This window comes from Ambystoma mexicanum, chromosome 8 (assembly GCF_040938575.1).
Source record: "Ambystoma mexicanum isolate Mex_15411 chromosome 8, UKY_AmexF1_1, whole genome shotgun sequence".
NCBI classification, from domain to species: domain Eukaryota; kingdom Metazoa; phylum Chordata; class Amphibia; order Caudata; family Ambystomatidae; genus Ambystoma; species Ambystoma mexicanum.
The window spans coordinates 1,127,603,726-1,127,620,614 of NC_090929.1; the positions used below are offsets into that span (position 1 = coordinate 1,127,603,726).

At 44.7% G+C, this 16,889-nt stretch overlaps 1 protein-coding gene across 7 annotated transcripts in view; it reads right to left on the bottom strand.

Annotated features, from left to right (window-relative positions):
• Positions 1 to 16,889, bottom strand: part of MAPK8 (mitogen-activated protein kinase 8) — a 956,840-nt gene that overhangs the window by 34,628 nt on the left and 905,323 nt on the right. Inside the window, exon 13 of one of the 7 annotated variants that reach the window (XM_069611176.1) lies at positions 14,036 to 14,250. The exons of the other annotated variants lie outside the window; for them this stretch is intronic. Coding sequence (XP_069467277.1) covers positions 14,198 to 14,250 — 53 coding nt within the window. The 3' untranslated portion in view covers positions 14,036 to 14,197. Of the gene's footprint in view, positions 1 to 14,035; positions 14,251 to 16,889 lie in introns of those variants that run through there. 7 annotated transcript variants of the gene reach the window in all.

Genomic DNA, 16,889 nt, shown 5'->3' on the forward strand with positions numbered 1-16,889 from the left:
AAAAGATCAACCAAACCCATTCTGTTATGTGATCTCAACCTAGGTCTGCATGACCCAAAGGACAAAGCAGCGGCCTCACTAGCCAAGGAACTATCCTAGGAACTTGACCATAAAATCACTGAAGCCACCCACTGCAAAGGCGGAGTTCGTGCGTAGAGTTCAGTCTGCGACAGTGGTGTTGCTGAGAGGAGCTGCAGCTACTGGGCTACTGGTTTTTGAACTGTGCTTTCCTGTACCTTTAAGGAAAACAAGCTCCATTGCTTTCAAATACTTCAGGCAAGCGTGGAGTTCGTGCGCAGGGTTCGTGCGCAGAGTTCGTGCGCAGAGTTCGTGCGCAGAGTTCGTGCGCAGAGTTCGTGCGCAGAGTTCAGTCTGCAGCAGTGGTGTTGCTGAGAGGAGCTGCAGATACTGGGCTACTGGTTTTTGAACCTTGCTTTCCCGTACCTTTAAGGAAAACAAGCTCCATTGCCTTCAAATACTCCAGGCAAGTGCGGAGCGCGCGCAGAGTTTATGCGCAGAGTTCAGTCTGCAGCAGTGGTGTTGCTGAGAGGAGCTGCAGATACTGGGCTACTGGTTTTTGAACTGTGCTTTCCCGTACCTTTAAGGAAAACAAGCTCCATTGCCTTCAAATACTCCAGGCAAGTGCGGAGCGCGCGCAGTGTTCATGCGCAGAGTTCAGTCTGCAGCAGTCCGCAGCTGAAAGCAGAGGTAAGTGCCAACATATGGCCGAAATTGGGCTGCAGATTCGCTCAAAATTAAAGCAATCTTTGCAGTGCGGGACAGTGCTATGAATGATAACATGTTGCGCCCACAAGGCGATGAGCCAGAACTAACATGCGTTTTGGGGAGGGTATGATTGGTCAAAGGGGCAGCATGAGCAGCGCGAGGACTCGCTGCCTACAATTCAAAGATCCCAAAGTATTGGCCTCTTAAAAGCAACCATTCCCTCCCTTGCGCAAATCGCAATGGACAGTTTGCACGCCATAAACCAGCGAATGAGGCCAGCAAGTCACTTAAAGAAACATGAGGCGGCAGTTGCTTTTAATGCTAATGTTGAGGATGTATCTGTTAACGCCGCGGCAAGTGCTCCATGCGCAGAGGCGGAGGTCTCTGTTCTCGAGGGGGCTGAGCCCAGCGGTGAAAACAGGAAGGCAGATGGCAATATGGACATGAACGCGGACACAAACGCGGATGCAAGAGTGAAAGTGATTGAAGTCAATATTCCAGCCTTTCAATCTCCGTTCGATGTAACTGACATCGAGCTGTTGGAGATGGAAGTTCCCCCGACTCTCACGGACTTAAAACTTCTTAAATTCACTTTCCCGGAGAAGACAAAGGCGGGCAGTGAAAACATTGCCGCCACAAAGCCACACGCTTCAGGAAAGCTGTCTAAAATAAAGAATCAAAGAAACATTGAAAAAACGAATACCACGCTTCCTGATAGATGTGCGAAATCACCACTGGAGAAAAACTATGCCGGCGCGCCAAGCAAGATCACTAGTGACATACCACAGCTCATTACAAAAACGTTACCAGTAAAGCCAAGAGAATCAATTACACATTTTAATGGATTTGACCTTGCCGGGCGGGAAGCCAGACTAACGGAGCGCCTTAAAGCAGACTTTGAGAAAATGAAAGATTGCTTGTCGGAGAGCTTCTCCAAACCCAGTAAAAATAATGACAGACAGTCAAGACTAAGCTTGGAGCCACAACAATGGCAGTCAGCCGAAGCAGGAAGTTTGTTACAAATCCCACAAACACACACTTCAGCACATGCGCAACATGAACACTTGAGTCGAAGCGTGGAACCAGTGTCTGCTCGACAACTCTGACAAGGTGCAAAGGGAAAAGTACAGATCAATCGATCCAACATGCCTTCGCAATGTATCAAGGAAAAAAGCTTACCGCCAAGGCATTTGTCTCACTGTTCTACGCCGAAGACGTGGACCGCAATGAATGAATCCGGTGAGCGGTCGCTGGGCATGGTGGGACTTGGAGTTCAAGGCGGTCTGGAGCCGAGTAGCACGAATAAAGAAAATTAACGTATGCATGCTGACCTAGAGGCTTTTTTAAAATCCAATTTGTCGGCTGCGGCGTCCATACAGATTCATAACAATGTATTGGCCGCGACGTCGCTGGAGCTAATTCCCTTTACCAAGCTCTATGAAAATGTAAATGAAGCAATACATAATAATGGGGCAATGCTGGGACAATTAAATGAAAAATTAACAAAAATGGAAATGTTAACTACAATGCTGCAAGGCCGGTTGGACAATGAGGCAGCAATCTCTATATTGTGGCAAAACAGACTGAATGATGCAGCCATAAAGGACATTCTGGAAAAAAAATCGTTGATGGACGCTATGCTTGGGTGCATGAAACAAATGATCGACATTTCAAAGAACACGTCGAACACGGACTGGTCAAAGAAATGCAGCGTCTCAAACATTGCAACACAGTCAAACATTCAAGCTGAGGTGCCTCCAATGATTCCTAACATGAACGCACAGGAAAGTGGTGCTCAATCTGCACGTGCTTCACGGGGATTAAAGAGCTTAAAGGCATGGTCTAGTAAGTTTTCCTCCAGCCTGGAAAACTTAGAAAAAAAAACGCAGCTAGTGCTTATTTAAAAAAAAAAAAAAATAGCACTTACCGAGATTCAGCTGCAGCTTTCCTGCTCTGGTCTCCGGTCCCCGTCCTCCGCCTACAGCACTAATGAAGGGAAAGCCACCCAGCGGTAGCTTTTGTTTACTACAGCTGGCTGGCTTTTCCTTCATTAGTGCCGCAAAAGCAAAAGCCAGCACAGGAGGGCCTCCATTTCACAAAATGGATGCGCCCATGTGCTTGCGTTTGCGAATTTTGAGCTTGAATAGCTCAAAATTTTACATAGGAACTTTTAAAAAAGAGAATGCTAGTATTTTTTTTTATGTTGCCTATCTATTTTTTAAATAAAACATTTTACTAGACCATCCCTTTAACCCCTGTAGCGAATACCACACAGCCTCCCAACGCACAGAGCAGTAAACAATCTGTTCAGAGTGCAAACTCAAAATTTCTTGGGGCTAGTAACACCCACACAAATGAGCGTGTAACCAAAACGCCTTTAATGCCTGACACGCCCGCTGAAAAGTCAAACATGGAGACTCCTTATAAAGATCCCATGCAAAAGTCCCCCGTAGTTGCTCATTGCTCAACCTCAAAAATGTCTTTTGGAATATTCAGTGGGGCAGCTAAAACACTGAAACGGCCCGGAAGAAGCAGAAAACTCAAGATGTGGGACCTGGCCCAAATAAAAAAAAAAGGAAAACAAGAAAAATTGTGCGCCGAATAAAGTGACTAGTAATTCAAGAAAGTTCATAAGAAACCTATCAACACCTGCTAAACCAAGTCTATTTGTGCGAGAAAAAATTGTGGGGTCCGCTAAATCAGGACAAATGGACGGGATGAGAAAGACAGATGATGTAACGACGAAAGTAAACTCGGCAAATCCAAAAAAAAAGAGATTAGATTCTGAGGCACAGTCAATCCGATCAGTGACTTCATCTGAAGACCCATGTAATCTTTCAATTTACACCAAGGATTATGAGGAGGGTAGCAGCGCTGAGTGTCAAGAGGTGAGTCCCTCTTGCCATGTTGAAATGGACAGGCAGAACACAATGGCCGAGGAGTCAACCTCAAATCGTTGGACTGCAAAAATTCAAAAAGGTGCAGAAACTGAAAGAGTGGCAGCACCGGGAGACATACAAAGAGGAGCTGCAGCCAGACAAGAAAATGCATTTCCAGCAGTTAGTCAAGGAAGAATTGGGGAAAGCCAAGGACTGGTTGCTCAAAAGCAGAAAACAAAGATGCCAGTGAAATTGAATCCGAAATTAATGGCAGCACAAAGACAGAAAGAAACAAGACAAGCTGAACAACAAAAACCGGTGGACCCCAAGCCACTGGCTTGGAAAATTCATGTTGTGAATGTATTCGAAGATGATAATGATGTCAATTTAAACAGAGGAAATATAATTTAACTTCTGCACTCAGTACCGGCTCTGAGGACAGTGTCCACTCTAGACATTTCCATCGTTGAATACTTATCAGAAGAACGAGCTGATAGATTCTACCTGCACATAAAATCTCAGGCCTTACGAAAGACCATAATGGCCACAAAAGAAGAATTACTGTTTCTGGGCTTCGAGATTTCGGAAGATATGTGTGACACACAAACAAAACAAGCCAGTAACAACAACAAACTTTTGAATGGGGTTACTAATGATCAGCGCAGAGACGAACTAAGGCAACATCTGAATACGGCGCCAAACTCACAACAATCATCTGGCAAAAGTAAGACTGGCGTGAGAAACCATTAGCTAAATCAGAGCACCGCGGAATCGTGCTCTACACTGATGTCCTGGAATACACGAGGATTCCGACATCTATATGATGATTTTCCTGTGGACCTGAGTAACAACTTCGCAATATGCCTCCAGGAAATGTGGCTGAGAAGCCCGCCGGTGAAAGACGGCTATGTGACTCTGTTAAACCCAGCAGGGAAAAATTCCCAAGGCCGTCCATTTTCAGGGCTAATAACAATGATCAAAATTGGGACAAATTGGGAAGTGATTGAAACAGAAAATCCAAATTTCTTTGTTCAAAGTACTCTGATTCAACATTCTACCGATAGAACCAAGAAATTGCAGCAGTTGCTGCTAATGAACGTGTACTGGAATCCAGTTCAGATAACCTCTGAAAAGTTTGTATCATCTGTAATGGCGATTATCAACAAACAACAAACAATTCATCATGACCTATACATAATCGTATGTGGGGACATGAACATTACATGGTTCGATGCAAACAGAGACCCTATTATTGAGATCAGGAAGGAAGCGCAAAATTACCACTCAAGAAGATCAATATGGGATGCCGAAATGGAGGCACGAGACTGCAACATGGCCAACGGACAGGTAAATGGTGACATACCTCCGAACTACACCTGGCATAACATGGGCTATATGAGAAGATACTGGACTATATCTGGATCTCAAAAAATGTCTGGAACAAAATCGAGAGTTTGAAAATAACATCGACCACAAACAGCGACCATGACGCACTGGTAATGGCCATGCAGTTACCTCGAAAATTGGAAATATCGACCTTGATCCAAGTCATGGAGGTAAATAATGGGCAAAATAGGCTCAGAGTAAGTGAACAACAAATAAGCCAATTGACCAATAACTTTCAAAAGCTGGATAAATTTGCCAGAGATTCAGTAAATTATATAGCACTTCTACCGCGCCAAAATGCGAGTTCGCTATTAAAGATACAAACTACCAAAATACATACTCACGAATGGAGCACGAGGGTAAAAGAGGAAAAAAAGAAAGCATATAAGGAAATACGAAAATTAAAAGTACAAGGCGGCACTGGTGCTCAGGGACAAATCAAACAATGGAAGCAAAAATATCGGAATTGGGTAAAAGCTTTCTCTTTTTTGTGTGACCAATAACGAGGTGAGGTGATGCTGTCTCTAATAAAATCAAACAACTCTAGAGAGATTTGGCACATCTTGAACAGAGGCACTAGAACTCAAGCTGATATGATGTCAAGTGGAGTGGCTGAAAGCGACTGGAAAAAACACTACAATAAAGTGTTTTCGAAGACCAATGAAATAATGTCGACTGCACTGGAGGAAGGTGCTGTAAGGTGGGACTCTAGCGAGATTGCTGAAGACATAAGTGCTGTAATTGCCAAGTTAAAAAGCTTGAGAGCTGGTGAGCCAGATGGCATAACTAACGTGATGCTTAAAGCACACAAGCATGAGTGGTCCATCTTTATTGCAAAACTGTTCTCCAGAATCGCAGATCTTGGGAGAATTCCCACTTCGTGGACAACGGCAATAATTGTTCCGATTTTTAAGAAGGGCAATCGGGCTGATCCAGCCAACTATCGCCCGATTGCCCTGCTCGACACAATTGGCAAGATATTTGCAAATTTCTTGCAGCAGAAATTAATAGCCTGGGCAACCAAGAAAGGACTCACTGACTGTCGTCAGACTGGATTCACAAAGGGTGTTGGGACTGAAATCAACTTGACGCTTTTAAATCTGCTAAAACTAGAAGCTCTAGAAAAAAGGTCAAATCTTTTTTTGGCATTCATCAAGCATTTGACACAATAAATTGTGAGAGGCTGTGGCAGAAATGAAAAAACTGGGACTGCACGGAAAATCTGTTACAGCCGATAAAAGCACTTCATACAATGACATCAATCCGAATTAGGATAAATGAAAAAGGAGAACTATCAGAAGCAATCAAGACTCGTAAGGGGGGAAACAGGGCTGCCCCATCGCTGCATGTTTATTCAAACTGTTCATTGCAGATGTGCCTGTGGTTCTGAGTGATGTAAAGTGCTTTCCTCCAAAGATCAATTGACACCATATCAGCTGTATAACCTATGCTGACTACTTAGTTTTGGTTGATTCCACCCAGATAGGGTTGCAACGATTGCTTGCGAAGCTGCAGTCTTACATGAATGACAACGACCTAAAAATAAATGTCACAAAAACAAAAATTATGAAAATTGGTCTATCAAAAGGACCCAGAAACAAAAATTTCCATTGGAGGATCGATAATACAGTGATCGAAGAAATTGTTGAAATTCGATACTTAGGGATCATGATTAATAAATCAATACGAGAATGGAGCTGGGTGCAAGATATCGTCCGGCGCATGAAAACTCTAGCTTTACAAGGTGCCAGAATACACAGCCTATATGGAAAATGTATCCTAACACCAGTACGGACCTTCTACTTGCAAAAAGTAATACCTGCTATTACCTTCGGCGCTGAAGCAGGGTGGAATTTAGACCATAGAATTTGGGCTCAATTGGAAGGGATATTTTGGAAACGAATATTAAGGTTGCCAAAACACATATCAATGACCATCATTAGACATGAGCTGGCATTAGACGAACTATATGCAACTGTGATATGGAAATCCATGGCACTTCTAAGAAAGATGACAACCCCAAATCCCGAACCGGCGTATGAAATACTAGCTCCAAGCAATAAAAGATCTTATGCTGGCATACTCTTGATATGGTTCAAAGGATTAAAGGCGATTTTGCAAGCAGCCGACATACCAATGGACACTCTGGTGGCGCAACCGCAAATTGCAAAAAGAAAGCTAAAACAGTGGGCGTGGATTCAAAATTTGGCCAAGTTTGAAAGACTAGTAACAGCACCAGAGCTCGGGCCTACAATGAACAACTGAACAAAATGCCTACGTATTTAATACAATTTCCGTCGCGACATCATCGCAATGGATTTCTTCGACTGCGAATGAACGCCATTAAATGTAAAGAAATGTTGTTGTTGAGACATGATCAGGACACAAAGGATGATAACTGTAGATACTGTGTGGCCAAAACACAATCTATAAAACATTTAATAATAGAATGCCCTTTGCTTAATGATCAGAGAACACTGCATCTCGGTAAATTTGCACCGATGAACATGAATATGGAGGACTGGTGGTTTTGTATATTAAGTGGGAGTTCGGTGCACTTAACATGTTCAGTCATAAACTTTCTGGATAAAATCCTGAGTTAAAAAAGAAAATAGAAAGAAATGGCTGACTTTACGGACAAATCTGGAACACAAAAATGGAAAGAATTGGCTGAGTTTAAGTAGCATCCCCGAAATGTGATATGCTGTTTTTAAGAGTAAATTGGATAACAAAATGAGAGGGAAAAGTTGTAATAAACTATATCTTACAATAAAAAAAAAAAAAAAAAAAAAAAAAAAAAAAGGCAGATCCATTGACTGGATCGCAGACCACAACTGTTCGTCCACCATCACCAATATAAAAGCCCTCCCATGGTCTGATGACCACTGTATTCACTTCGCTATTCCCAGCACCCCCACTCGAAAGCTACCATCATATGCCCCACCGGCTAAAGTCAGAAGCTCAAAAAAAACTCACAAAAATCATCCTCACACCACTCCTCAACATCCAAGAATTAAACTACCCCTTCTCCAACAACCCCATATCGCTGGCCAACCCCTACGCCCAAGCCCTCAATCAAGCTATTGAGTCTCTAGCCCCCTTAGAAGAAAAAAAGAAAAAAAAAATCTGTTCATTCCAATGCATGGTTCACAGAAGAACTTGCCATACTGCGCACTAATAAACGCAAAGCTATAACAAAATGGCAAACCACCCCCAATCAATCTTCACTGAAAGAATTCAAAGATATCGCCTCCTCATACAAAAAAGACATATTCTCAGCCAAATCAGAACCCTTCAACCAGAGGATCTCTAAAGCCAGCTCCAAATCCAAAGAATTATTCTCGATCTTTAAAGACCTCATCACCCCGACCCCCAGGCCTGATGAAATCATCAAGGAGGAAACCTGGTGCTCCAACATTCAGGTAGCACTGTTAAAGTGAAAATGCTGTAAGAAAAAATACTAGCTCAGCGCAACTCCCTTCCCAAACAAAAACCACCTCCACCACCCTCCCACCCAATCCTATCAATCAAATCCCTCCATTCCTATTCAGGAACGTCACAGAGAAGGAAGTCACTGACATCCTCAAACACATCAAACCGTCCACATGTAAAGGGGGACATCTGTCCCCCCGACCATTAAAGAATGCGCAGAATCCCTGGTCTCTATCATTACAGCATTCATCAATGCCTCATTCTCCACTGGAATTGTACCACAAAGCCTGAAAGAAGCCTGGGTTCGACAACTCTTTAAAAAAAAAAACACTCTAGACCCTGCATGCCCCAACAACTACCGCCCAATCACCACTGTCCCCTTTCTCCTGAAGATCCTCAAAAAAGCAGCACACGTCCAAATCCAACACTACCTGGAATCCAACGCCATCCTCGGCAGAAGACAGTCAGGCTTCCGCAAAGGACATGGCACAGAAACTGCACTCCTAGAACTAAAGAACCAAATTACTAAAATAATGGACAAAGGCAACCCTGCACTCGTCCTCCTCCTTGATCTCTCCGCAGCGTTTGACCTCATCGATCACAACATCCTCACATCCCACCTATCTAACGCAGCCCACTTCTCATGTAAAGCTTCCTCATGGATTTCATCCTTCCTAGAAGGAAGAGCTATGAATGTTTACTCTGATCAAGCCAATGTAGCCCCATCCACTATCAACTGTGGAGTCCCCCAAGGCTCATGCACTGCTCCCGCTCTCTCCAACCTGTTCACCAAACCCCTCTGACATGCTGGATGCGCTCGGCATAGCTTACACAAACTATGCCGACGGCAACCGAGTCCTCCTCCCTCTCACAGGGGACTACGACAAAGATGCAGAAGCCCTATTCCAGATATACACCACCATACAAACCTGGATGGCAATCAATGGTCTCTGCCTCAACGGGTACAAAACCGAGATTATCATCCTAGGCCCCAAGGAAACCCTCTCCAAACTCAACCTTAAATACTCCCAATTCACCATCGACAACACAAACATACCAGTCTCTACCTCTGTACAAACCCTCGGAGTCCACATAGATGCTACTCTCTCAATGACAAGACAGGTCAGCGCCATCTCCTCTGCATCAGCCCTCACCACCAAACTGATCTATGCTATTAAACCCTTCCTTCCCACTCAGAACTGCCTCTCCATCGTAAGAACCACAACAGGAGCAAAACTCGACTACTGCAATGCCCTTCTTGCAGGCACCTCCACAAAAAACATCAATAGGCTACAAGTAGTACAGAACAATGCGCTCCGCGCTGCACTACATATCCCTAAAAATGAACACATATCTCAGGCCAGCCGAGACGCGCATTGGCTCCCAGTTAAAGAAAGGATCAACTTCAAAATCCTCACACACAAATGCATCAATCTCGATCCCCCTCCTACCTATCAGAAACCATAATCAAGAACACCTATGCCTGTCCGAAAAGAAGCCATCACGCCAACCAATTCTGCGTACCTGCCATAAAAAGAACCAACGCTGGTGGCATCAGCTTCCCCTACATAGCTCCTAAACTCTGGAATGCATTACCCAACACTCTCAGAGCAGAGCAGAACCGTTGCTACTCTCCTTTCGCAAATTCCTCAAAACCATGCCATTCATATAAGAATTGCCCCTCACCTCAGTCTACCCTACTACTCAATGTATGAAACCTTATGTCAAATAGGAAATGCAACTTTTTCTCTGTAACTTGAAGAAAGAATCAAATGCATAATCATATGTAACTTTAAGTAAGAACCAATTGTATAATCTTTGTAACTGCAATGCCTTTCCTCCCTTGTAACAAGTAAGCCTACCTGTAACAGCGCCACGATGCACAAGGGCTGATGTGCGCTTTATAAATACGAATAAAGAAAATAAATGCCGAATGGCAGTGCTTTGAACTGATAATGAGCATTTCCCACTTGGAATTTTAGGAACTTTCTGTGCGCTGGCAACATTGAAATATGAAAGTATGCATCTTTCATGTCCAATGTTGCCATGTAGAAGAGGTATTAACACCTGCAGGGTAGTCATCCTGAATGGTATGTGGCTTGACATCTTGTTTGCAGGATGCAGATCTAACACAGGACACATGGTTAAGACCTTTTTGGGTACAATGAAGTAAGCTGAATAAATACCCTTGCTTACCTCTAGAAAGGGGAGTTCTATGGCTCCCTTCTGAAATAATGTCTGCACTTCTTCTTGCAGGATGAGCTGATGTTCTTGTGACATCCTTCTGTGCTTTGGAGGATGGTCACAGGGTTATAGTAGAAATTCAACAGAATACCAGTCTGAGACAGTAGACCGCATCCAGTGGTCTGAGGTTATCTCCCCCATGAATGGGTGAATTATTCAATTCAACCTCCTACTGGAGATACACGGGAGGGAGCCTTGATGGAAAAGTTGCTTGCTGGTAGGGGAGCCTCTAGAGGCTGCACTCTGACCTCTACCTTTGCCTCGTCTGAAACCACAGTGTTGAGAGGTTTGGTAGGTAGACTGTGTACCCTGGGGTGTGTACCAGGAGAGGACCCAGATGAGAACCCTGAATGCCCGAGTCCGGAGTGAAAGGAACAGCAGGTGTTAGAAACTCAGTGTTGGACAAATGGCTTGTTAGAAATGGAACTTAGGGTTGTAAGCGTGTCGGGTTCCTGTTTCGATGTCTCTAAAGCTTTGACAGCCTTGCCAAACAGGACCGATTCCTCAATAGGCTTGTTTATTAAAGTGACCCGAGTTTCTGGTTTGAACCCAGAAATACAAAGCCAAGAGGGCCTTTTTAATAAGATTCCTTGTGCAAGGACTCTTCCTGCTGTTTCAGCAGAGTCCAAGCTGTTTAGTAAAAATGTTATGGGTGACGAGTCTACCCTCTTTAATGATGTTGAGTAACTGGAACTTGGGTGGCTCGGGGACGTCTGTCGAGTTACTGTGGAGCAACCCCCAGTGGACATTGCTGTAGCTTGCTAACAGCATAGTATTGTAGGCAATAAGTGGCAAATAGGCTGACGATGCAGTGGCCCACTTGCCTAAAGCTTCTTGCATTCTTTGTCATGTTGTGCCTCGGTACTGGACAGTGCCACTCCAGCACCCTTCCTAGTGGTAGTGAGCACTAGTGAGTTAGGTGTCACATGACCCTGAATATATAGGAGTCAATTGGTGCCTGCTTGAACATTTTCTCCATCTGAGCTTTTACTGCCCGTGTGAGTGGTGGTGTGAGATGATAAGGCACAATTCTCTTTTTAATAGAGTTCAAGAGGGGAATAGAATGGCTAATAGCCTTTTTCACCTTTAGGATGTCCTCGACAAAGTCAGGGTCAGATGTACTCTGTTTGGATCTGAAAATGCTCTGCTGCTCTTTTAAGCAGATTAAAAAGGAGTTGGTCGTCAATGGGCGACGAGTCCCTGGGCTGCTGTAGAGGATCATCATCGCCAAAAACATCTGGCTCATTCAGGGTATCATGGGTGGGAGTTGCTGGCCAAGTACCCTGACCAGCATCCCCTTGACAAATAATCTGATCCTGATCCCCCTTGATCTTGCACCTAACAGAGATCACCTTGATCATCTTGAAAGAAGTTGGAAGTCTCCCCATAGATGACATGAGGTGATGCAGTCTGGGAGACTTGGGGTGTGTGGGAGGAATTGGGGCTGAGGGATATTTGTCTATAAAAGTTACAAATTCAGATACCCTATCCATAGATTTTTCTTTTGTCCATGTTCCTGTTTTTGGAACTACAGAAGGGGAAATACTAGTGAACAGACCTTTTACTTTATAGGGACTTCGACAAAGTCTCTGTAGACGTACTGTATAGTAATTGTCATTTATATAACGCATTGTCCCCATTTGTATGGCCTCAATGCGCTTTGTGGTTGGATCGCCCTCGGGGACCGAAGTCCATGTATGGGAGATTCTAAGAGTCAAGTTTAAGATACGCGTGTCCCTCTGCCAGGTTAGGACTCAGTGGGGTTGGCTAGGCTCCACTAAGCAGCCCCGAGGTCAGGTGCGTGGGTGGGTGCTGTTGGTGGGTTAGGAAAGAGTGCTAGTGCAGGAGATTCATTCGATGTGTGCCCAGCTAGACAGAATTTTTTACATAGATTGTAGCTGTATACTAATGGAAGAGATGTTGAGGTACGTCAGGGGTTTCAGAGTGGACGGCTATGCAAGCTGCTTGACCGGATTTGCATAGCAATAGCTGCATTCTAGAGTGCATGGATGGGGAGCCGTGCCTGCGGCATGTATCCACAGACGTGGTGCGAGTTAAACATACCTAAGTTACAGGTGGATTTTTGTTCGGTGTTGTTTTCTTAGGTCTCTCATGATGGTAGATTGGTCATTCGAATGCATCTTTTGTGCTGTTAGCATATTACCTTTGTGGAGGAGCCTGGCTGGTGCCTATCTTTGAGTGCAATAAGAAAGAAAGAAAATTAATCTTGCCTATGGCCAAGACCAATAGTATTGTTCTTGTCCCAGAAAGAAAGAACAGTTGAAGTGCTTCTTAGCGTAACTCTGTTCCTACTCCCACAACTAATAAAGTGCATTCCGTACCCAGTTGCCCCGGTTGAACTAGCGCATTTCCTCACTACCCCGAGTGTGACCAATGGGTTTAGCATTCTATGTGCCCGGTTAAGCCCTTTGATACTTAGGTAGGGACCTCCAGCTGAGTGCGCAAATCATAGCTGTCCTCTGTTCAAACCGATATGCTATCGTTGCTATCTCTAGTCTAGTCTCCATCTGAGTGAGCATTCTGTCCCTGCATCTTTAAGTTGCCACATCACAGGTGCATCATATTTACCAGCCTTGTTTAGTGACCAGATTTCAATGGTTATAGAGTTGGTGGTTCTGGCGTGGGAGGGCTCGGAGGGACGGGGAGAAGTATGATAATGTGAGGCGATGGAGGGAGGAAGAAGAGTGCAAGTATCATGCGGTGTGCCGCAACTAACGCTGCCAGCCTCCGTGATGATTTGGTAAAGTAGGTGTTTAGTTGGGTCTGCGCCAGTACTTGTGTGTGTAGGAGAGGAAGAGAGTGCAAGTAGTGTAAGAGTTTCCAGAAGTGGTAGCAGGGGGCTTGACAGCTGTGTCGGTGCCTGTGGTGGTGATTTGGTGTGTTTTTCTTTATGTTTATATTTAGAAACATGTTTCGACATGTCTGAATCAGCAGTCAATGAGTGTTTGTGACCAGCAAATGATTTTTCAGTAGATTTAGAGACATGTGGCAAATGTGAAGCAGGCTTCGAACGTAAGCGTTTGATTTCTTTCGACAAAACCTTTGATGAAAGAGCAGTTGCCTTTAAAATAAGTCTTCGGCTTCCGAAACGGAGCTGTAGCTGCCAAGTTCTTCCTCGTCTGACCCAACAGCGCCGGTGGGGAAAAGTGATTCGGCCTGCATGGCATGGGCAGCCCACTGATTGATGCACCTGTCCTTAAGCGTTTTTGGCTTAAAAAGCTTACAGGAATCGCAACGCCGTTCGGCGTGACCACATGGAAGACAACTGTTACACGCTCTGTGTGCATCTTTCCAGGGACATTTTTTATTGCAAGAAGGACAAAATTTAAAGGGTGTCAGTTCAATAGTATTGTATGAATTTAGCGGCAGCTAGACAGAAATCAGTAGAGAAGAAAGCAGAAAGAGGCATTCTATAAAGAAATGTAAATGCAGAGACACCCTCCGCTCTTCCTACTGCAAGGCTGAAACCTGGTGAAGGCTGCAGCGGGCTGTCGAGAAAGAGACATTTGTTAAAGCTTCAGATGGTAGTCACCGGATGTTGGAGGATCGATCGTCAAGGCGACTGTCAAAATATAAACAAAAGTAATCATTATTTGTTAAACTGCAATCTATGTTTGTAGCTAGGCTATGAGCTCTGCATATGCAACCAACCACGATGACGGACAAAAACTATGAAGGACCTTGAAGCGTGAAGGATCATGGGTACAATACACGCAGGGATAGTATTACAAGTACGTCCCATTTCGAAACTCAAAAAAAAAAAGAATGCAATACCTTGGATCTTTTGTAAACGATCACCGCGTGAATGAAGTTGATGTGTGGTGGTCCATGCTGGGGGAAACTAAAAACTGTAAAGTAATCTTGGCTCTGGGAAAAATGCTACAAGAAATCTTTAGCACGGATACATGGGATGTGCTGTCCAAGTAAAGTGCTGAAAGATTGAAAGCTTCAAAATGTGACATTTGCATAGTTCTGAAACCAGCATTTCTTAATGCAGACTTCCTTCTTAACATTTAGTATTTATTCTGAATGTATTATGAATGTACATGACGAATTGTAGAACATGAAACTACACGTATGTTTTATGGCAAAGGTTTGTAATAAACCATATGCCAAATAATAATTTTAAAAAAAGAATGCAATATTTCTACCTACCTCTAGATGTCGGCCTATGCACAGCATGCGCCTCCAAGAAGATCCACAAGCCTCAGAAACATACATACATACATTCACTGTTGGTGAAAACGGTATGCAGTACAGTAAGTGAAAAATAGTTAAGCAAAATAAAGTCCTTCCTTGCTAAGGGAAGTAGGCTAAGGGCCTTAAAAAGTACCAGGTACCAAGAAGATATCTTTTGTAGGGAGTCGGGAGTCTTAAGTTTCAAGTGAAAAAACAGTGGTGAAAAGCCAACAGGTTTAGTTAGTTTGGTTTAGTTCGTTTATTGTTGGCTTTTTAGGCGCTTAACAATAAGAAAATACTGTTTCAAAGCGCCCAGAGGGAAAAGAAGGGAGCAGGAGTGGGGAAATAAATTAAAATAAATTAAAAACACAATAAGAGCAGTGGGGGGCAGGGAGGAGAGGAAAACAACACTAACCTACTAGGCCTTGTGAGTATTCAGAACGTGGAAGTGCAACAAGGGACAAGGCAGAGGGTCAACGCTGAGGGGTCTGAGCTCATGGGTGAGCCACAGATTAAGTGCTAGGAATGTTGAGAGCTACACAGCCAGGAGTCGTGAGGGGTATAAGTGTGAGCCACCAGGGCGGAGGGTGTAAGTGCAAGTGCAGATAGATAGGGAGTTGGACCGATTGGATGAGGGAGGTCAGGGCCCCGAGGTTGCATAAAGGCCCAGGACACCAATCGCAGAAACTGTGGGATTAGCAGGGGAAAGAAGAAGGGAAGGAGGAGGTAAAGAGGAGAGAGTCTTAAGGAGCTTCCGGAATTTATGAAGATCCTGCTCAAGGTGCACAGGCAGGGGGAGGCTGTTCCGTGGTAGGGAGCCCCCTGCCCTCTGTTTGGGTAAACGCTTCACACACAGACAGATGCAGCCAGAGGAGCATAGTGGTCTAGAAGGGGAGTATTTTGTAAGATAAAGTTGAAGATAGCGTGTCCCGGGGGCCCAGATCGCCTTGTGGACGATGCAGAGGTATTTGAATTTAATCCGTGCAGCAACCGGGAGCCAGTGAAGACATTTTAGTGGAGGAGAGATGCGGTCCCTGGGCTTAAGGCCAAGGATAAGTCTCACTGCCCTGTTCTGGATTAGCTGGAGGTGTCACAGAGTGGAAGACAGATTCAGGAGGAGGCTATTGCAATAGTCAAACCTAGAGAGAACCAGGGCTTGGGTCACATTGAGCCTCTAGGGGAAAGAGAGAAAAAGGGAGAATTCCTTTGAGAAGTAAGAGCTGAAAGTGGGACTTCTTGGCAATGTCCTGACTGTGAGAGGTGGAGGAGTCGAAGAGGACTCCAAGGTTTCTGGGTTCAGATGAGGGCACAGCTGGAGAGCCCAAAGAGGAAGGCCAGAATGAAGGGAAGAAGGAGGGAGCAGGGGTCCCGATGGGAAGGATCTCAGTTTTACGGGAGTTGAGGCAGAGATCACTGGCGGTGCACCAGGACTGTATGGCAGATAGGCAGTCAGGGACGATGGAGGGTGTAAGAGGGTCGGCAGGGAGTCTGAAAAAGCGCTGTGTTGTCTGCGTAACACTGGAAGTTGGAAGAGAAGGAGGCAATGAGGTGTGCAAGCAGAGCAAGGTAGTTGCTAAAGAGGATAGAACCCTAGGGGACACCAAAGGTGGAGAGGGAAGCAGGAGAGGAGAAGGTGCCCAGGATGACTTGGGAAGAGCGGTCAGTAAGAAAGGATGTCAGCCAGTCCAGAGCCTTTGTATGAGGATGGAATGGTTGACGTGTCAAAGGCAGAGGAGAGATTGAGAAGGATAAGGACAGCTGGGGAGTTGGAGTCCAGAGAAATGCGAGCAGTTCTTCATGGGTGTTCAGAAGAGCAGTTTCCGTGCCTCTGGATGCTCGGAATCCAGATCGTTGGTTGTGGAGACCAGCAGCAAACTCAGTGTGTGAATTGAGTTGGGGCAAAACCAACTTCTCCAGCAGTTTCCCCAGGAAGGGAGTGATGGAAATAGGGTGGTAGTTGGCAAGGCAGGTAGGATCTGATGAATGTTTTTTCAGGAGTAGGCACACAGCGGGGTGCTTAAG